This window comes from Callithrix jacchus, chromosome 8 (genome assembly GCF_049354715.1).
Source record: "Callithrix jacchus isolate 240 chromosome 8, calJac240_pri, whole genome shotgun sequence".
Lineage (NCBI taxonomy): Eukaryota > Metazoa > Chordata > Mammalia > Primates > Cebidae > Callithrix > Callithrix jacchus.
This window is the reverse complement of record NC_133509.1, coordinates 98,721,930-98,744,585: the sequence shown is the minus strand read 5'-3', so window position 1 is coordinate 98,744,585 and position 22,656 is coordinate 98,721,930. Positions and strand designations below refer to the sequence as shown.

General features: G+C 40.4%; 1 protein-coding gene across 6 annotated transcripts in view; it reads right to left on the bottom strand.

Annotated features, from left to right (window-relative positions):
- SYNE2 (spectrin repeat containing nuclear envelope protein 2) overlaps positions 1 to 22,656 on the bottom strand; it is a 378,817-nt gene that overhangs the window by 141,047 nt on the left and 215,114 nt on the right. For all 6 annotated transcript variants that reach the window (XM_035260694.3, XM_035260695.3, XM_035260693.3 and 3 more), the window contains 7 exons: positions 20,740 to 20,884; positions 18,784 to 19,002; positions 12,609 to 12,874; positions 9,749 to 9,917; positions 6,705 to 6,860; positions 3,910 to 4,050; positions 1,001 to 1,183 (listed from right to left, as the gene is read on the bottom strand). In XM_035260694.3, coding sequence (XP_035116585.3) covers positions 1,001 to 1,183; positions 3,910 to 4,050; positions 6,705 to 6,860; positions 9,749 to 9,917; positions 12,609 to 12,874; positions 18,784 to 19,002; positions 20,740 to 20,884 — 1,279 coding nt within the window. The remainder of the gene's footprint in view (positions 1 to 1,000; positions 1,184 to 3,909; positions 4,051 to 6,704; positions 6,861 to 9,748; positions 9,918 to 12,608; positions 12,875 to 18,783; positions 19,003 to 20,739; positions 20,885 to 22,656) is intronic.

Here is a 22,656-nt window from a genome sequence, read left to right as displayed (position 1 = left end):
CATGCCTGAGGCCACTTGCTCACCTGCTCTAGGTTATGATACCCTCTGACCTTTTTTTCTTTTTTGAGACAGAGTCTTGCTCTGTCACCCAGGCTGAAGTACAGTGGCACAATCTTGGCTCACTGCAGCGTCCGCCTCCCAGGTTCAAGTAATTCCCCTGCCTCAGCCTCCCAAGGTAGCTGAGACCACGGGGGCATGCCACCACACCCAGCTAATTTTTTTTTTTTTTAATTTTAGTAGAGACAGGGTTTCACTATGTTGGACAGGATGATCTCAATCTCCTGACATCGTGATCGGCCTGCCTTATACTCCCAAAGTGCTAGGATTACAAATGGGAGCCACTGAGCCTGGCAGATACTTCTGGCTTTTAAGACTAACTCTGACCACTGGTGGAAAGGTTTAAATGGTTTTACTCCAACGTTATAGGCCTCAGCAAGAGTTCTGGGTTAGCCTTGCAACTATTCTGGTTCCCATTTTATGTTTCATTTTTAAAACTGGGCTTGTACTTTGTCCTCCTGTTCGGGACCTTGCCCTACAGTTCTTCTAACACCAGAATGCTACCTCTCTCTTATTAAATCAGGAACACAACTCAGCCAACCACAACTCCTATTTGGAATGAAGGTAGAAAGGGTATCTTGTCTCTGAAAGACAGTCTTTCTCATTGCTGTCTCCATCCCTAGACTCCTGAGATCACCTGCCCTAACCCACTGCTGGTCTTTAGCTACCTATTGGGAAGCCTGGACTTCCCAACAGTTTGTCTGGCTCTTGCTGTGGTCAACTTGGTTCTGTCTGCCTAACCAGACTTCTGCCTACACTAGCATTGAAATCTGTCTCCTCGGTGCCCACATGAGCCTACCGCGCCCCCAGCATCAAGTCCTATAACTGGCAATTCAAGGGAAACAGGCTGACTCTCAAAATATTATTTTGTTTTGTTTCAACACCATCTTAATACCACCACTTAACACCAATGCTATGAAGCTACCATGAGTCACGGCCATACCTTATTCAACTGTGAGGTTCTAGACTCTGCTCTCTGTGATACTTGCTGATACTGCTGAAAAGGAATCATCAAGTTATCCATCCATTCTTGAGCCTGTCCAGGGTCCTGTTCAACAATGTCCTGAACTTCAGAATCCAGCTCATTTAGCTTGGAATGCCAGAGATCTAGCTCGTCCCACATTTTCTGAAGAAGGAAATCGTAAGTCAGTTTGAATGAAAAGGTCATAGTTTATGGAGGCAATGCCTGGTTTTCACCCAGAATTTACATTTATAAATGTTACTAAAACAGCACAGAAACAACATCATAAGAATAGCTGTTAATTTATACCCAGCAACCATGTGTGATCTAACCCAAAAAACACCTTTTCTGAGCTCTCCTAACTGTAACTGTATTCATTTCACTACAAATTAGCTGTAGGGAAACAGAAAGACCTGGACATTTCTAGAGATTACTGGTACAAACAAGGTCAATGTAGCCCTCCTTTCTCAAGAGTCATGAACAAAACATTGTTTTAAATGGGCCTGGGGAGGCCGGGTGCAGTGGCTCACGCCTACAATCCCAGCACTGTGGGAGGCTAAGGTGGGCAGATCACAAGGTCAGGAGTTTGGGATCAGCCTGATCTAATATGGTGAAACCCCATCTCTACTAAAAATATAAAAATTAGTCAGGCATGGTGGCTCACGCCTGTAATCCCAGCTACTCAGGAGGTTGAGGCAGAAGAATCATTTGAGGTTGCAGTGAGCCGAGATCATGCCACTGCACTCCAGCCTGGGTGACAGAGCAAAACTCCGTCTCAAAAAAAAAAAAGGCTTGGGGAAGTACCTGAAAATACCTTAACCTATTTACACTAGTTCATACATAAACATACACACACACACACACACACACACACACACACTCTTAATCTAGAAAATAATTTTAAGTGAAAAAATAAAGAAAAATATCTGGGCCGGGTGCAGTGGCTCACACAATTTTGGGGGCCAAGGTATGTGGACTGCCTGAGCCCAGGAGTTCGAGACCAGCCCGGGCAACACAGGGAGATCTCATCTCTACAAAAAATACAAAAATTAGCTGGGTGTGGCAGCACACACCTGCAGTCTCAGCTACTTGGGAGACTGAGGTGGGAGAATCGATTGAGCCAGACGTCAAGGCTGCAGTGAATTTTGATCACACCACGGCACTCCAGCGTGGGTGACAGAATGAGACACTACTCAAAAATTAAAACAAGGAAAATTATCTGCTGACTTGGGATGAATGCAGAGGCAAAAAGCTCTAGAAACATGTGTTAGGAGCAACTGCTTTTGACTCAAGAAACCAATAGGTTGGATTCAAATCTGAATTTTGCTGGGCAGAGGAAAATTTCAAAGGTAAAATACTCAGTTCTTAATGTCTGCTTAAGAACATTTTTTTCTCCTATGTTGAGAACTAGGAAATTTTAACTTGTTAAATTAGGTTCCTCTGCTTAAGATTTGTCCAATAGTGAGCCATATTCTAACCAATTTTAAAAGTCCCAAATTATTATTTTTTTGAGGTAGAGTCTCGTTCTGTTGCCCAGGCTGGAGTGCAGTGGCACAATCTTGGCTCACTGCAGCCTCCACCTCCCAGGTTCAGGTGATTCTCCTGCCTCAACAACCTGAGTAGCTGGGATTACAGGTGCCCACCACCATGCCTGGCTAATTTTTTTGTATATTTAGTAGAGACAGGGTTTCACCATGTTGGCCAGGGTGGTCTCGAACTCCTGATGTTGTGATCCACCCGCCTCAACCTCCCAAAGTGCTGGGATTACAGGCATGAGCCACCATGCCCAGCCAAAAGCCCCAAATTATTAAAAATATTTCCTTAAAAAATAGATTTGAACGATAATCCTTTCCCTATGCTGGAGTTTACTTGGGAATTAGGAAGTAGAATAGTGGCTGGGCAGGGGGATCAGGAGGTCAGGAGTGGGGACCAGTCTAGCCAACATAGTGAAACCCTGTCTCTACTAAAAATACAGAAAAATTAGCCAGGCATGGTGGCAGGCACCTGTAATCCCAGCTACTCGAGAGGCTGAGGCAGGAGAATCTCATGAACCCAGGAGGCGGAGGTTATAGTGAGCCAAGATCATGCCACTGCACTCCACCCTGGCATCAGAGTGAAACTCCACCTGAAAAAAAGTAGAATAGTATGTTTATGTATAGTCTTACCTAAGATTTTATTTTATAAGACATTTTACAAGGGAAATAAATTTGGAATTTTTATTTATTTATTTAAACCTTGGCAGTCTGAAAAAGAGCTTTAATATTTTTCATATTCTACTGAATGATTTTTAATATCAGTATCCCCAAGATAAAATCCTTACTTTCCTTTACTTGTGAAAATGCTAGTTCACAATTACAGGCTCTCAGAAGCTTGGGTATATGCCCACCATGGAAAAACAGAGTTGGTTTTTTTTTTTGTTTTTTTTTTAATGAGACAGAGTCTCAGGCTGTCACTCATGCTGGAGTGCAGTGGCATGATCTCAGCTCACTGCAACCTCCATCTCCTGGGTTCAAGGGATTTTCATGCTCAACCTTCCGAGTAGCTAGAAATACAGGCATGTGCCGCCATGCCCAGCTCACTTTTGTATTTTTAGTAGAGACAGGGTTTTGCCATGTTGGCCAGGCTGGTCTTGAACTCCTAGGCTCAAGTGATTGCCCTGCCCTGGCCTCCCAAAGTGCTGGGATTACAGGAGTGAGCCACCGCACCTGTAACAAAATAATTTTTAAATGCAACTTTCCCTATCAAGCCTCTTTAGGTGATACACCTGTAGATTTGATTTAGGGTTTCTGTGCTTCAGAGTAATTCAAAAACTCACCTTGTGATGACTAATGAATGGGGGAGGAGTGGGTCAGAAATACCAAATGCTCAATGGAGTTACAGAATAATTTTACCTTTTGAATTTCTTGTGCTTTCTCAATATTTTTGCTTTTCTGCTGCAACATCTTTTCAACATTATGTAGCCCATTGTTAATTTCTTCTATTTTTCTCTTCATTGCATATGTTGGTGAACTTTTTAAGACTTCATTGCTAATCTGTTAAAGAAAGACATAGTTGGCTTAGAGAGGTTGTCTGCACTTTATTCACAGGTTCGAACAACGAAAGTGGTAGTCACTCTGTTTTAACTTGTAAAAATTTGTTAAGGGCTGGGGGAAGAAATTCTTGCAAATATGTTAATGAGAAGGTGAATAGGCAGACTAGTAAATGGCAGGTGTGTTTACCCGACCTCTTCAATCTTAAACAAAAATCTGTTTAATGTAGCATAACATACATTACAGATACATGCTGTGTTGGGCAAAACTACTGAGTGGACTGTTTGAAACATGCCCATATGGACCAAATGATATAAAAGAATTCCTGCCGGAGGCGGCGGGGGGGGGGGGAGCCGGGCGCGCACAGACGCAATGGCTCATGCCTATAATCCCAGCACTTTTAGAGGCAGAGGTGGGTGGATCACGAGGTCAGATCGAGTTCAGCCTGGCCAACATGGTGAAACCCAGTTTCAACTAAAAATACAAAAATTTGGTGGGTGCAGCAACAGGCACCTGTAATCCCAGCTACTCGGGAGGCTGAGACAGGAGGATTGGTTGAACCTGGGAGGCAGCAGTTGCAGTGAGCCAAGATAGCGCCACTGCACTCCAGCCTGGGCAACAGTGCAAGACTCTGTCTCAGAAGAATTCCTGGGGGATAAACAATTCTTATACAATCTTTCTATTTTGTAAGAAAATCCTCTGCATAGATCTGTTTTCAGTAAAACCAAACTTACTCAAGCTGACTTTTAAATGTAATTGCCGTCAAAGTATTCATTTACAGGAAACAACCTTCTAAAGCAGCTATTTCTTGAGGATGCATAGAGCTTAATTATTTTCTGTGTAACCACTTGTAGATGTTTTCCCAGCCATCAGAAACTTAGCTAATGAACAGTATGTTTTTTATCTAAATGATTATCTTAAAAACAAACAAACAAAATTTGTGCTAGGAAAGATAATAAATGAATGTTGAATGTATCACTTTCTAAATGGATACATTGAATGGTATTTGTGTTCCTGTTTTGCTATTTGATAAGGCTTTCTCCAAGCAGCTACTAAATAACCAAGTAATACTTTATGATTTTGTATAATTCTTTGTTTTCTAAATTAAACACACACACACACACACACACACACACACACACACACAAAATCTGTGTAACCATTGAGACTAAAACCATCCTATGCAGACAGTATACAGAAGCAGAAACTGAAACACAGGCTAAATGACTTGCTATAGTCATTTTTGAAGGAAGTAGCTAAACTTGTCCCAAGAAGCCCCCAAGTCCCCATATCAAGTCCCAGGCTCTATTCACAACATCGGGCTGTTGATACTTTTATATCATGTCTTTATTTCCCAGACCATACTGCAGTCAATATTATTAGAAAAAAGAATCCTACTTTGGTCCCACCGGTTGTGTCACAAATTAGCAGAAGACAAAGTTTTCTGATATTTTGAGCACTTATTCTCCTGGTAGAAATGTACGCCATTTAGATATATTAGGACAGATCATGATTTAGGACACGTAAGCAGCCATTTGAATCATACGCAGTGGTACCGTGTCTATCCCTCAGACCCTTGAACTTCCTTTAGGCACATCACACAATAAAAATTAGTTGCTGTTGGTTACAAATATACAGGTTCACTGCGGAAATTTTCAACCTTGAATTTGAACAACTGGTTTTGATTATTAATTTACTCTGCTAGGGACTTTTGTAAGTATTCATGAGAAAAGCATTTAATTTCTCTCAAAACATTCAGTATTTCCCTCAGATAAAATCAATAGTACGTGATCCTTGAGAAAGTACCAAACAGGTTTTCTTGAGTGTTCAATAAAAAAGATTTGTTATATATACACCTTAAGGGTTTACATGTTTTTTTATATGTGAGATTTTCCTAAGAAATCTTTCATAGAATTAATGTCATATTCTAGCAACTAAGTTTGAAATCCGATTTTTTTGTGGTTAAGATCTATTTTATTTATCAAGTTATAAGTATTCTAGGCTTCAAAAAAAAAAAAAAATCCTTCTGTGGATACCAAACCAAACAGAATATTCTTCTGTTTCATATGGGCTGTCTTTTTACAATCCAATCAAAATATCTTGCTAAGCTCCTATGTTTCTAGTATTATAAAATATTTTCCAACCTTTCTTCAAATTTAGACTTTCAGGTGTAAAGATTTGCTCAGGTACTTTTTATGAGAATTCTGTTAACATCATCATTAGACAGACACTACATGCTAAGTACTATTCCTAGTGAGTTGTGAAATTTGTATTCTTACTGTCCTCAGTTGTCATGTCAAAATGTTTCAAAGAATATATTTTAAAGCAAAGTGTTAACATCCAAAATGTTCAAGTGGTTGTACAGCAGTTATACAAAAGCAAACAAAACCAGTAAAAGATATTATATAACTACATTATAAGATGCAAGAGAAGAATAAGCATTTTGATAATTAAATATATACAAATTATCTAATGCTGTTATGTCACATATTTAAAGCATCTTTATCTTAGTATTCAATATACAAAATGGTCACTTAACTCTTAAAAGCAATCATAGCTGAAATCCTGGCAGACAGAATTTGACATTAAATGATATTTTCCTCTTGACAGTCATTCGCCTCCATAAATAATAACAGTAGTACAAACATTATTATTACCTTCTCATCTATGTCTTCTAGAGCTTTTCTGCATTCTTCCACCTGGGATTCAATCTCTGCAGGGACGATGGTGTACATTTCAGAATACTTGATGCGCAGTTTTTCCATAATATTCTCAAAAGTTAGTTTCCCTTTCTTAAGGATGCTTTGAAGCTCCTGAAAACATCAAGAGAGTTTCGATAACTCATAGGACTGGGGGAAAAGTTTAACTCTAAAAAGTGAAAGCACCCTTCCAGCATCTCCTTATGATTTAAAGGAGTATGGTTTGCATGACAAAACCCCATGAGTGATACAAGCTGATTAAGCCTGAGAGACACTCAGTTTAGTCAGATGATGCTAATTTGTAAGAATTAAACTTGATATCTCTTCATAGTGTCACACCATTATCTAGAAAAGACATTACAACACCCCCTGCTTCTAAAGTACCTTTAGGATTTAATTGTATCTCAGTTGCAGTCCTGATCTAAAAAGCTGCAAGCAGGAAAAAAAGTTTCAAAGAAGTTTTTTGTTGTTGTTATTAACGTGTTGCTATTTCTACTTCTTCCTCCATTATCATCACAATAATTCAAGGCCACTAAAAGCCCCACACTTGGAGCAGAAGTGTCTACTTTCATGTAATTAGACAGCCCAGCAGAGCTCAACTTCTTTCAAAAGGGAGGGTTCCAGTTCCATACAAAGAATGTAGGTTTTTAGGAGATAAAAGAAACCTGAACAAACAGTCTATTGGCTGTGGCCTAGAAACCAAATCTGATCTACCTTCTCCTGCAGTAATTATAAAGGAGAAACTCATTTGTTTGGGAAAGTTTCCCAAAGATCAAGTGGAAAAATACTTCTTGACTTGACTGTGGCTTTTTTGTTGTTTGTTTTGTTTGTACAGTAGCTGTTCGGTAGCATTATTTGTGATCATGGATTGAGTAACTGCACTGAAGAATGATTACAATTTTAAGTGACTGTGACATGTCACTGTTTTCTTTTCTTAATCCTCAGCAGAGGAAAAATCTAGAAAGAGAAAGTTTGAGAATAATGACATTCAAAGATAGGGTTTAAGAAGTAAATGTCATCCCCTTTTATCTACACCTAGTCCGGGAGTACAGGCTTTCATTCAGAAGTACACTTAGAAGGCTTTCCCATAAAGACTGCTTGTTTACTTTCCAACATTAATAACCAAAAGTTCTGGTTACACAGCATGTGACTTTATTATTATTTTTTTTTTTGAGATGGAGTCTCGCTCTGTCAGCCAGGCTGGAGTACAGTGGCACCATCTCAGGTCACTGCAACCTCCACCTCCTGGGTACAAGTAATTGTCCTGCATCCCAGTACCTGGGATTACAGGCACACACTACCATACCCAGCTAATTTTTGTATTTTTAGTAGAGACAGGGTTTCCCCATGTGGGCCAGGCGGATCTTGAACTTCTGACCTGAAGTGATCCACCTGCCTTGGCCTCCCAAAGTGCTGGGATTACAGGTGTGAGATACCGCACCAAGCCAAAATGTAACTTTTGAATAAACTTCCCAATTTTCTTTTGGACTGTCACAATTGGACTGGAATGAAAAAAGAGATTATTCTGAAGAAAGGAGATCCCAAAAGCTCATCATCACGGGTCAGCAGAGAAATGAAAATCAAAACCATATTGAGATACCATCTCATGCCAGTTAGAATGGCGATCATTCCCAGCACTTTGGGAGGCAGAGGTGGGCAGATCACGAGGGCAAGAAATCGAGATTATCCTGGCCATCTCTATTAAAATACAAAAATTAGTTGGGTGTGGTGGCACGACCCTGTAGTCCCAGGTACTCGGGAGGCTGAGTCAGGAGAATTGCTTGAAGCCAGGAGGCAGAGGTTGCAGTGAGCTGAGATTGCGCCACTGCACTCCAGCCTGGCACCTGGCAACAGAGCCAGACTCTGTCTCAAAAAATAAATAAATAAATAGAATGGTGATCATTAAAAAGCTGGAGACAACAGGTGCTAGAGAGGATGTGGAGAAATAGGAATGCTTTTATACTGTTGGTGGGAGTGTAAATTAGTCTGACCATTGGGGAAGACAGTGTAGTGATTCCTCAAGGATTTAGAAATAGAAATTACATTTGATCCAGCAATCCCATAACTGGGTATATACCCAAAGAATTATAAATCATTCTATTATAAAGACACATGCACACGCATGTTCATGGCAGCACTGTTTACAACAGCAAAGACTTGGAACCAACCCAAATGCCCATCAATGATAGACTGGATAAAGAAAATGTAGCACATATACACCATGGAATACTATGCAGCCATAAAAAGGGATTAGTTCATGTCCTTTGCATGGACATGGATGAATCTGGAAACCATCATTCTCAGCAAACTGACACAAGAACAGAAAACCAAACACTGCATGTTCTCATTCATAAGTGAGTGTTGAACAATGACTACACGTGGACACAGAGAAGAGAACATCACACACTGGGGCCTGTTTGGGGATGGAGGGCTAGGGGAGGGATAGCAAGGAGTTGGGGGATTGGGGAAGGATAGCATTAGGAGAAATACCTAAGGTAGAAGATGGGGGGATGGATGCTGTAAACCACCATGGCATGTGTATACCTATGTAACAATTCTGCACGAACTACACATGTACCCCAGAACTTAAAATATAGTAATAAAAAAAATGAAATGAGATTCCAGATGACCTGTAGGGTGTACGCAGCCCCTATCAGAGACAGGGCACCATGTGCTACCAAAAGAGTAGCCTATCATGCTACTCAAGAGTGGTCTGAGGCCCTTGTTCACCAAACACACTGGAAACATAGCTGAAAGCAGGCTGCTTGGTCCAGACTGGCCTATCTTCCAGCCTTGTTTCAACTCTGTTCCCCGCTCTCCAGCCACACAGATCTTCTCCCTCGGTTCTGCCCATGTCATGCCACAGGACCTTTGCATGTGCCTCTCTCTCTCCCCAGACCACTCCCCCAAACCCGGCCACTGACTTATCTCCACCCTAAGGACTTTGGATACAAGACTGTGGGCCTGTGCCTGCCACATTCACTAATTAATTCCTCACTTACTTCAAGTTGTTCTGCCTTTTCTGTGTGGTCCTGCAATGCCATATTTTGGAAAGAAGTTGTAGTCTGTTGAAATAAATTCTTCAAAGCAATGATCTCTTTTGTGAAGGAATGTCTTTCTTGGATTTCAGTCTGCACCAATCCCTTATTTTTTTGAGCTTTCTGAAGAAGCCTAAAAGAGAACATCAAAATATAATTGTTTCTTTCTCCCGATTTTCTGTGAAACACTTTTATTGCAACAATTAATGAAATGCCTGAATAGCTCCTAAAGGATGGTTACTTCCTCTAAGAAACAAAGTAACAACTTTCAACAATGGATGTACCACATATAAAAACAGGTATCAAAATCTATCACTGAATCAAAAATCTCTCCAAACTTTTCACTGCAAATATTCTCCTTTCACACATTACATTGTAACTGACATCTCTGTCCTCTCTTCTTCTCCACGTAATCCTTGAGCTCAAATGAAAATGACTTAGAGGTGTCCAAAGGAGTCATGGGTGGGCTCTTGGCAACAGACAACCCACTGGCCTTTTTCTCTTGTGCTGACCCATTTTGCTATGGATGCAGCAAACATCAGAAGAGGCACTGAAGTGGGTAAAATCTTTCTTGAGAGTTATTTGGTATCTATGAGATTGTGATACAATAAATACATGCCTGATCTCTGCTCTGGTTCCTAAGACAGAGCTCTTAATACCCTTGTAGACAGGAGTGCTAGGTAAGAGAGTCTTTTGTTCCAATACTTGGTTTTTGACCAGTTCCTGACACAGAGCTCCTAAGACCTTTGTAATTTCCTGAGTAATAGGAGCATCTTTAGTTCTAAGGAGGCAACTCTAGGTAGGATCCTAAGTAGCCTCAGGATTAGGGCTGGTTGCCAGGGGAACCAACTATGTGATTAGAAGGCTGGAAGTTTCAGTACCACCCCACCCTCCAACATACACCCCCAAATCTCTGGGGAGGAGACAGAAGCTGAAGATTGAGTTGATTGCCAATGGCCAGTTATGTAATCAATCATGACTACAAAATAAAGTCTCCATAAAAACCCAAAAAGACAAGAGTTCAGAGAGCTTTTGGATTTGAAAGCCTGGAACTTTTGGAAGTTGAACCATCCAGAAAGCAGGGAAGCCCCATGCCCCTTCCTATACCGTGCCTTAGACACCTCTTCCATCTAGCTGTTCATCTCTAGCCTTCATTATATCCTTTATTAATAAAATTAATAAACTGGTAAATATAAGTAAAGTATTTCGCTGAGTTCTGTGAGCCACTCTAGCAAATAAATTGAACCTAAGAAAGGTGTCTCCCTTGATTTATAGCCTATCAGTCAGAAGTGTACCAGCTGGGCTCAGTGGCTCACACCTGTAATCCCAGTACTGTGGGAGGTCAGGAGTTCGAGACCAGCCTGGCCAGCATGGTGAAACCCCTCCTCTACTAAAAATACAAAAATCAGTGGGGCATGGTGGTGCATGCCCGTAATCCCAGCTACTCAGGAGGCTGAGGCAGGAGAATTGCTTAAACCCAGGAAGCAGAGATTGCAGTAAGCCAAGATCGTGTCATTGCACTTCAATTTGGGTGACAGAGCAAGACCCTGTCTCGAAATAAAAATAAATAAATAAATAAAATAAAGGAGAAGTATAGTATAGTTAGCAAACTACTACTTGTGTTTGGCATCTGAAGTGGAGGGCCTCTTGTGGGATGGATTGTGCCTCCAGCCTGTGTGATCAGGAATGAATTGGTGTCTGCTCGAGAACTGCTTGGTGTGTGGGGACACCCCCCCCCACCGTGGCCACCCAATATGGTGTCAGAAGCGCTTTGTTGCATGGTGTGTGAGGGTAGAGAGAAAAAACAGTTCTTTTCTTCAGAGGACCTCCAGCCATAAAACTATTACATTCTTTGACCTAGTGATTCTATTTCTCAATATCTTTCTCAATGAATTAGTCACAGATGAAAATATAGATTCTGCCTTGAGAATATTCACAGCAGTGTTATGAAAATTAAAAACAAAACCATATAATTTAAAGATTCCTTATTAGAGGCTTGGTGTAATAAATTATGGCATATCTATAAGGTAGAAATTATACAACTAGTTACATTTTTCATTTTATTTTATTTGAGATGAAGTTTTTTAGGCTGGAGTGCAATTGCACGATCTCAGCTCACTGTAACCTCTGCCTCCCAGGTTCAAGTGATTGTCTTGCCTCAGCCTCCTGAGTAGCTAGGATAGGCGTGCACCACCAAGCCTAGCTGATTTTTTGTTATTTTTAGTAGAGATGGGGTTTCTCCATGTTGGCTAGGCTAGTCTCGAACTCCTGACCTCAGGTGACCCACCTGCCTTGGCCTCTCAAAATGGTGGGATTACAGTCATGAGCCACCATGCCCAGCCATAGCTAGATACATTTTAAAAGAACATTTAAGGGCATAAAAAAAGGCAAACGGAATTTGCTGATAAATTACTCAGCAGAATACAGAACAGTATAAGTATTTTGATCTCAACTTATTTAAAAACAAAATCACAGTTGAAAAAAGGAGAAAAAAAGACTGGCAGTGGTTGTTGCTGAGTGGTGACATTAAGGTAGATTTTATATTAATTTTTGTAATTTTCACATTTTCTAAATCTTCTGTAATGAATATATGTATTACTAAACTAGAAAAAGGGCAAAAATAAAAAAATTGGAAGGATATTCACTTTCATTAATACCAGGATGCAAAAAGTGTGCTTAATTATAGTTATTAATCTTTTCCATCCCTTTTTATACCTATCAGTGTTGTCTCACCTCAATTCTATTGTATCATTTACCATTATTCTAGACATAGTTTCTAAATTTTGAGCCATAATTGTCCTTAATCATTTTTCATAAATCTTACTGGTTGCATCGTTCTTGCATAGAAGTAATTTCTTGAAATGCCGGCACAGTTTCCACAGCCCCTGAGCCTTCAGGAACATTCTGGATACTTCTGATGCGCTGAAGAAGTAGAGTCAGTAACAGCCGCTGCTTCTCCACGTTCTCTCCATATTGGCATAAACAGTCTAGCAGCTCAGAGAGTTCTTCTGTGGTGGCATCCTCTTTTGTTTTGGAAATTTCAGGGAGTTCTTCCTGAACATTATCTAAAATAATTGCTTCTCGTTCAATCTAATTCAATAAACAAAAAGAAAGAACCAAAATAAGTAAAATACACAATAAGCATTCCAGGACCTGAAGTAGCCATCATTTTTGTATGTTCTCTCTTCAAAGGGTTCCTAGTGCCATATCCTAGTCTGTTTTCCTATAGCTGGGAATATTAATCATCTACTATCAGAATCCCATAATCCCGTAATTCCCAGCTATCGCTCATGTAGATGTGTGATTGAAATGGAGTACTGCTCTCGTGGGATGAAGGAAATATTGTTGCTTATCTTCATAAATACTTTATTTCTCCTTCAGATTTCAGATGGATAAAGCAACATTTCTCCTGAGATAAGCATATGAGCTCCACCAAACTGCTTTCACTAAGTAGAAGAGGTTGGGCAACTTTTAGACATGAAAAATTTTTCTGCAGGTCTCTTTTCTTTCACTTCCAATCCCAATATGCTCAAAAAGTAAGTCCAGCAGATTCTAATTACCCAGACACAGACTGAACCGATCAAGTATTTATCAATAACGGTGTACACAGAACTCAGAAATACATAACCTATTACATCACATATATAGAAACTGGGAGTTCCACCAGTCTTGAACTCAACTAAGATATAGAAAAAAGTCTCAAAGGCCCCTGAATCAGGTCATTCTTATGCCCCCCACTTGAATCCCCTGGTCTACTCCTCAACTGCCATATTCAGTTACCACATTCTCCTCAGTGATGGCTAACTACTCTCCTGCTCTGTGTTCAGTCACGGATCCTGCAATCATGACATTACAACGTAACACTCCAGTCATCTATGTTAATGATGTCATGCTAACTGAAATGGTGAGGCAGGACCTGAATGTCTAGTCAGACATGCTAGAGGGTGAAAAACAAAGCCTGTGAAAATTCAGGAGCCCCAGTTTCAGTTAAGTTTCCAGGGGTCCAGTGGTCTGGGACATGCCAGGACTTCTCCTCTAAGGTAAAGGTCAAGTTGTTCAACCTTGTAACTCTACCATTAAGAAAGAGACACATGCATTGAATGGACCTTCTGGGATCTGGGAGGCAGCATATGCTATCCTTGGGATTACTGCTCAGATCCATTTATCAGAATACTGCCAACATCGAGAGGGGCCTAGAGAAAAGGCACCATAGGAGGGTCAGACTGTGGTATAAGCTGCCCTGCCATTTGGGCTATATGATCCAGTTGGGTACCCAATAACTAGAATACATGGATGCAGGTGTAGACTGGCCACTGTCCAAGAGACCCAGGTGTGCAATGGGTGCTTCTCATCACCTCAAACCTAAATTCAGCTCGATTAGAAGTCCTGGTTCTTCGCCGGACAGCTACACTTCCACCAGGAAATGAGATAAGGGTTCCACTGGGTCATTTTGTGTTCCCCTGCTGGAAGCTAGCATGCAAATAAAGAAATTGCTACATCGATGGGAGAATTGTACATGTAGGGTTTCCAATGTGCCTCAGGGTTGAAAAAACTGTCTGTAATCCAGGACTTAATGGGGGCACCTCTTGGTGCTTACACATCAGAACTGTGAGGATTTAACCTGATAATAACCAGAAATGGGCAGCTGTAGCAACCATGATCCAGTAAGAGTAAAGCGACTAAAGGCTCAGACCTTTCCTGTTTCAGTTCTCCTAGTCTCCCACTCCTGTTCCCTGGGATCAATTTCCAAAAAAACCACCCATTTGTAAGCCTCAGTCCCAAGCTCTGCTGTCCACTGTGAAGTTGCTAAGTGATTGAGAAGGGGAAATACAGAGGGAGAACAATTTTTATTAGGACAGTAATTTTACCCCAAAACTAGGCAATTCTTCAACTTGTGAATGAAAAAACAAACTGTATTATACCCACCCAATGCAATACTACTCAGGAATCAAGAGAAATTAACTATGATACAAACAGCAGCAAGAATGAATCTCAAGTGCATTATGCTTAGTGAAAAAAAGCCAAACTCAAAAGGCCACAAACTGGAGGGAATTCACTGACAAGACATTCTTGAAATGGAAATACAATGGGAACAGAAACAAATAAATGAGGTTTGCCAGGGGCTGGAGGTTATGAAGGGACTGACCACCAAGAAGAACAAGGGAAACTTCTAGGGTGACGGAATTGTCTTAAACCTTGATTTTGTTGGTGATCATGTGACTCTGTGCACTTGTCAGAACAACATATTTTACACGAAAAAGTGTGAAGACAGCCTCAGAATCAGTAAAATAGTTGCCAAAAAACCTGTGCATTCACTTTTCTATCTAGAAGAGGCTTTGGAATCCTTGATGATTTTCCTTAGACATGGGATCCTAATAAAATTGGTTATAAAACTCTCAGCTTGCCGGACACAGTAGCTCACGCCTGTAATCCCAGAACTTTGGGAGGCCAAGGTGGGGGGATCACAAGGTCAGGAGATCATCCTGGCTAACATGGTGAAATCCCATCTCAAACACAAAAATTAGCTGGGCATGGTGGTGCATGCCTATAATCCCAGCTACTCGGCAGACTGAGGCAGGAGAATTGCTTGAACCTGGAAGACAGTGGCTGCAGTGAGCCAAGATCATGCCACTGCACTCCAGCCTGGGTGACAGAATGAGACTCTGTCTTAAAAAAAAAAAACTTTTAAGGTCATGGTCAATTGTAAAGTCCAGTCTAGAAAGGGGGATGGACCCATAGTTGCACCATATGCAAATCCAATGAAGGAGACCGAAAAACCCAGAACCCAGCACAGAAGGGAACCAACAAAGAAATGACTGTTAGTGCAAGTGGAAGAGGCCAGTCTCATATCTCTCATTATCTTTGACAACGTGACTTTATTCTAGCACATTACAATCATCGAAGCATAAAATGATGATTTGAATAATGCAAGTGAATATAGTAAGCAGATTCTGTTTAAGAAAACAGGTAGATAAAATTTTAGCAGGGGGACATAAGTTCAATCAAAATTTAAATTTAGTTTTTAATTTGTAAACTTATAAACTGGGCATTTAAGTTTTTAAGAAGTCGGCTTATATAAACTGTTTATTTCACAAAGACTGAATTATTATGCTACTACAGGGATGTTTAAAACAGAAATTTACTTTGTCATATATAAAAGCACCAACCATGCTAACAGAAGCTCACATGTATGGGTTGTTAGATGATGTAATTTTTATTGAATGGATAAAATCTACATTAAAGTCATATCAATTTGATGTATGTAAATATCATGTAAGTTGACAGATTAATGGTTAGGCACCAGAGTCTAAGTTTAAATCCTCTTCTACCTCTTGTGCAAGTTAGTCAGTCTCATTGTGTCTCACTTTCCTCATCTACAAAGTAAGGATAATAAAAATATCTTCATAGAATCTTGACTAGTGCTCTGAACTATGCCTACTGTGTTTGCCACACAATAAGTGCTCAATTTAGTAGTGGTTTTTATTATTGTCATTACATGAAACCATTTTTTTTTGCTTGTGCTAATCTTTGAAAATCCATTTTGTTAGCAGATTTTGTCAAATGCTTAAGTGAATAATTAGAAAGTTCTATATGAATGGAGTCTGAATTAATAAGACATAATTGCAAATGGTTATAGAACAATAATGTGATAAAATAAAAAGAGCAAAATCTTAGAATTAGCCCAGATCTGAATTTGAACAGGAGATGTTCCTCAACAAATATTTACTAACTAAGTACCCACTAAGCGCAGGGCCCTAGCCAAGTTCCAAGGTTACAGCCATGAGCAAGACAGCCCCAGCTCCAGCCCCAGCCCACAGGGGCTTACAGATTAATCAGTCTCTACCTGGGGGCCTTGTACTTAATCTGTCAGTGCTTCAGTTTTCCCATCCATAAAATGGCGATAATATTTACTTCCCAGGGACGATGCAAAGATTCAGTGAGAACAGGTGTGAACTGCCTTCTCAGCACAGCATAGTAACTCAATAAATGGTACTACTATCAACAGGCAAGCACTTGTGCCAGCAGCACCAACCAAAAGTGTAATTTACAAAGTGTATTTTAACATTCAGGAGACTATTCTCTAGTCAAGCCTCACAAGGACCACTGACATAATATTCATTTTTACCGATAATAGTTTTTGTTTTTTTTTCTTTGAGACAGAGTTTCACTCTTGTTACCCAGGCTTGAGTGCAATGGCGCCATCTCGGCTCACCGCAACCTCCGCCTCCTGGGTTCAAGAAATTCTCCTGCCTCAGCCTCCTGAGTAGCTGGGATTACAGGCACGCGCCACCATGCCCAGCTAATTTTTTGTATTTTTAGTAGAGACGGGGTTTCATCATGTTGACCAGGATGGTCTCGATCTCCTGACCTCGTGATCCACCCACCTTGGCCTCCCAAAGTGCTGGGATTACAGGCGTGAGCCACGGCGCCCGGCCCGGATAATAGTTTTAAGCAAGATAATATGATAGTATAGTGGATAGAGGTTAACATTTCATCCTAAGATAATTTGATGGTTTTGTGTGTGTGTGACAGGGTCTCGCCCTTTTGTCCAGGCTGTAATGCTAGAATATAATGGCACAATCATGGCTCACTGCAGTCTTGACCTCCCATCAAGAGATCCTCCCGCCTCAGCCTCCCAAATACTTGGGATGTGCCACCACATCTAAATAATTTTTTTAATTTTTTGTAGAGATGGGGTTCACTCCATTGTCTGGGCTGTTCTAGAACTCCTGGGCTCAAGCAATTCTCCTGTCTCAGACTTCCAAAGTGCTGGGATTACAGATGTGAGCCACTGCACCCAGCTTAATTTTCTAAATTATTTTTCTTTCTAAATACAGGTGATACCCAAATCCTGAACCAAGGTTAAATGAACATTTGTGATTGATATGTATCGTGCAGATTTTGAGACCATTTTCCAAAAGAACACCATAACCTCACATATTTTTAGGTCCACACTTAACAACTACAGTTAATTTCCATAGTTAAAAATTATTTCCCACATAGTGGGAGCTGTCTTTCCCCTTCTGGATTTCCCCTCTGGGGTTCCCTTCCATACTCTCTCATGGAAGCCTGTCTTCCCCTCCTAAACTCCATCTCTCTCTCTGTCCCCTTCCACCCAGTGTGGAAGCTGTCTTTCCTCTCCTGGATTCCACTTTTTCGGATTCTTTCAGTGTGAGGGGAGTTTTCCTTCTCTGGTTTTCTTCCTCTGGGAACTATTTTCACTCAGTGTGAGAATGGCTTTTCCATCTCTCACTCAGTGTGAGAGCTAGCTATTTCTCTTTCCTTCTCCTGTTTTTCTATTTAAATAAATCACTTTCTACAAACATAATTTCAAAATTATTTGGTGATTATGCATATTACCTAATTCTAAGCTTTAGTATAATGTAGAGGCAGTTATTACCAAGAGAGGTTATTTTCACAATAAAGACTGTGAAGCTCAAACTAGCTAGTAGTCACTTAATAATAAGAATTATCTGCTATCAGGTCGGGCGCGGTGGCTCAAGCCTGTAATCCCAGCACTTGGGAGGCCGAGGCGGGTGGATCATGAGGTCAACAGATCGAGACCATCCTGGTCAGCATGGTGGAACACCGTCTCTGCTAACAATACAAAAGATTAGCCGGGCATGGTGGCACGTGCCTGTGATCCCAGCTGTTCGGGAGGCTGAGGCAGGAGAATTGCCTGAACCCAGGAGGTGGAGGTTGTGGTAAGCCGAGATCACGCCATTGCACTCCAGCCTGGGTAAAAAGAGCGAAACTCCGTCTCAAAAAAAAAAAAAAAGAATTATCTGCTATCAAAATAGGCACTATTATAAAAAGATCTGAATCAGTTCTTGGAGGTTATCTTAATAAAGCCTGACCTCTATAAACATTCATGTATCATGTATAAGTGATGGCCACAAATCTGAGGACTCTTTTTATATAAAAACAAGGTGAAAGTCATAAAACAATTTAAATAACATGTTAGACACTATATGGTTTGTTGAAACTGAAGCACTCACTTCTTCACTGACAAATTTCCATTCCTGCTTCAGTTCTTCACACCACATCTCCCACTCTTTAGCAGCCTCCAGCAAACTCAGCCATTTCACCCACAGAGCTGACACGATCTTGAGCAAACATATGCCATCATTTTCTGTGCACCTGAGTCTCAAGAGTCTAAGGATCTGTCGTAGTTTCATTAATTCTTCTTTGGTTGATACAAGATTTGATACCAAGGCCTTAAGAAAGAAAAGAAAAAAGATAGGAGAGACATAGTATTATTTTTTCCCTGAAACTTACAAACTCTTTTTAAATCTTGAACAATTATTTCAATCTTCCGTAAGTATTGCATGATCCCCTCCTTATCCTTTTCCAAGTTAATTTAGACCAGATGAGAATTATCTATGTATTATTGTATTCTGTATGAATTTGGGACCACAGGGACAAATAATGACCTATAAACCATTTTTTTTCCAAGAAATAATCTACTTTCAAAAGCAAATATTCTAGAAGAGGCTGGGCACAGTGGCTCATGCCTGTAATTCCAGCACTTTGGGAGGATGAGGCAGGAGGATGGCTAGAGGCCAGGAATTTGAGAAAATCTGGGCAATACAGCAAGACCAGTCTCTACAAAAAATTAAAAAATTAACCAGGCATGGTGGCATATACCTGTAGCCTCAGCTACCTAGCAGGCTGGGGTCGGAGAATCCCTTGAGCCCAGGAGTTCAAGGCTGTGATAAGCCATGATTGCACCACTGAACTCCAGTGTAGGTGACAAAACAAGACCTTGTCTTATTTGAAAAAAAAAAAAAATCTAAAAGTACAGTAGTCCTCATTATCTTGGTTTCTCCTTTCAATGTTTAGGTTATTTGTGATCAATAATGGTCCAAAAATATTTGAAAATTCCAGAAGGAAATAATGTGCAAGATTTATCTGTATAAAATGTATGTTTTATTTGTAAATAAATATGTAAGTGCTATTCTGACTAGTGTGATGAAATCTCATGCCATCTCTCTCCATCCCACCTGGGATATGAATCTTCCCTTTGCCCAGCATATCTATCTATATAAGTTCCCCGGCTACAAGGACAGGATGCTATTGGAGAGATGACTGTCCTGTAAACCTGATTAATTAAATCTCCCAGTACCATTGCTTCATTTCCTTCCTTCCGGTTTTGTTTGTTTGTTTTGAGATGCAGTCTCCCTCTGTAGCCCAGACTGCAGTGCAGTGGCACAATCTTGGCTCACTGCAACCTCTACCTTCCGGACGGGTCCCAGCTCAAGCAATTCTCCTGCCTCAGCTTCCCAAGTAGCTGTGATTACAGGCACGCATCACCATACCCAGCTAAATTTTGTATTTTTAGTAGAGACAGGGTTTTGACCATGTTGATCAGGCTGGTCTTGAACTCCCGACCTCGTGATCCACTCACCTCGGCCTCCCAAAGTGCTGGGATTACAAGTGTAAGCCACCATGTCTGGTCCCTTCTGGTTTTTTTTTTAAGCTTTAATATATTACATTAGTCCAAGTGCAGTGGCTCATGCCTGTAATCCCAGCACTTTGAAAGGCCAAGGCTGGTGGATTTCTTGAAGTCAGGAGTTCAAGATCAGTTGGGCAACCATAGTGAAACCCCGTCTCTACTAAAAACACAAAAATTAGCCAGGCATGGTGGCAGGCACCTGTAATCCCCGCTAGTCAGGAGGCTGAGGCAGGAGAATCAAATCACTTGAACCTGGGAGGTGGAAACTGCAGTGAGTTGAGACTGCACAACTGCACTCCGGCCTGGGGGAGACTCTCTCTCAAATATATATATATATAACATTATCCTCTGGCTTTCAATTTGAGGAATATTTGTGGGTATTTAATTCAGCATGAAGATTTCCATGGGTCATAACAGGGCCATATTCTCTGCTGCCTCCGCCAGTTTGTTCTGCAATTTTTTGCACACAGACTTACTGGATAATTGAAAATACTATTACCTTGCTCTGTTCCAAGTGTTCTAAAGCTTCTCTGTAAGACAGTGGCAATGAGGACATGGACTGCCCAAGAACTGTCTCTATTTTGCTGAGATTAGTGTAAATATCCTCTTCAATTTTTCTACAGCATTTGTAATTCTCAAGATACCTAGTGAGTCACAGTTAGAAAGAAAAATGATATTAAATTTAACACAATCAATTCTAAATTTCCCAGAATAAATACTTCACACTTAATTTTTAAGAGAAGATATGATAACTTTTTTTGCTAGCCAATGCATTTTAACACCTTTTCTAAGAAGTTATTACCAACTAATCATTCCCAAAGGGACCTGAATATGGCTTTAAATGCAAACTTTAAAAGGAACTGTCCTCTAAACTGGAGAGTTTCGAGTTTTTTTTAAAGTTCACTTCCATAAAATGAAAACTGCATTCTTGAACACACTGATGAGCTGTAAATTGGTACAATTCTTGTGGAAAACCACTTGGTCTTAAAACTATTCCTATCTTTGTTCCATTAATGTAGCTTCTGCAATTTACCTTAAGAAATGTATCCTGACCGGGCGCAGTGGCTCAAGCCTGTAATCCCAGCACTTTGGGAGGCCGAGGGGGGTGGATCACGAGGTCAAGAGATCGAGACCATCCTGGTCAACATGGTGAAACCCCGTCTCTACTAAAAATACAAAAAATTAGCTGGGCATGGTGGCACGTGCCTGTAATCCCAGCTACTCAGGAGTCTGAGGCAGGAGAATTGCCTGAACCCAGGAGGCAGAGGTTGCGGTGATCAGGCCATTGCACTCCACAGCCTGGGTAACAAGAGTGAAACTCTGTCTCAAAAAAAAAAAAAAAAAAAAAAAAAGAAATGTATCCTAAACATATGGAATTTATCCTAAATCTTTTGCACAGTAAAACATCTTTACTCACTGGAGTATTAATTAAAACAGCACATATTGGAATACCCTTAACTAACAAAGGTATGATTAGGAAATTAAAACAATTTATCATATACAATATTATAGAGTAATTACAATTACTTTTACAAAGTGTTTATTACGATCAAGAACTAATGTTATAAAATTTTAAAATAAAGCTTGATATTTGACATTTTATATACACCGTATATATTTTAAAACACTATAAAATTATGCATACCAAAACAGACACAGCCTAAATCACCAATTTAATGTAACTAAAAACTCTGTATCAAATTATTTTTTAAAAACAACTCTTAAAACACATCAATAAATTGGCAAGGATTGGGGAGTCATGCTGCAAAATGGAAATATACAGAAATGAGCAAAGTTGTAGGACCGGTTTTTTGCCTTGAGGGCACTTGAGTTTCAGTTTTCTTTGATTCCTACTGAAAGGTGGGGGGCAGACCATAAAGGCTGGGAGCAGATCCCAGGATGCGTGTCTAACAGAAAACTCCCTCTGCAGGAATATTTGTAACACATACGACCAGTCTCTAAAATACAGGATTCCTACAAATCAGTAAGAAAAAATCAGATAACCAATAAAACTAAGTTAAGGCTTGAATAAGCATTTTACAGAAGAGAAAACATGAATGAGAAAACATGAATGACCAATAAACATTCAAAAAAAGAGATCAAACTAATTAGCAGTAACAGAAGCACAAGTTAAAACTGTCAGGTCTCCACATGCAAGCCTGGAGCCTGAATGTCTGAAGTCAACTGAAGTCCTGCTTACCTCGGCTGATTGTCTCCCACCCACCACCTGCGTTAGCCATTGTCCCTAATAGCCCAGCCCAGCTTCCCTGGACAAGCCCCTCACCCCATCCTGCCATCTTAACTGTTATTATGAAAACACTGTTATCCCACCTGCCATTGTAACTAACTTATGGTAAAGTATACTCCTTGCTCCTACCCCCACCACTGTAACTGATCTTACTCTGTACTTTCCACT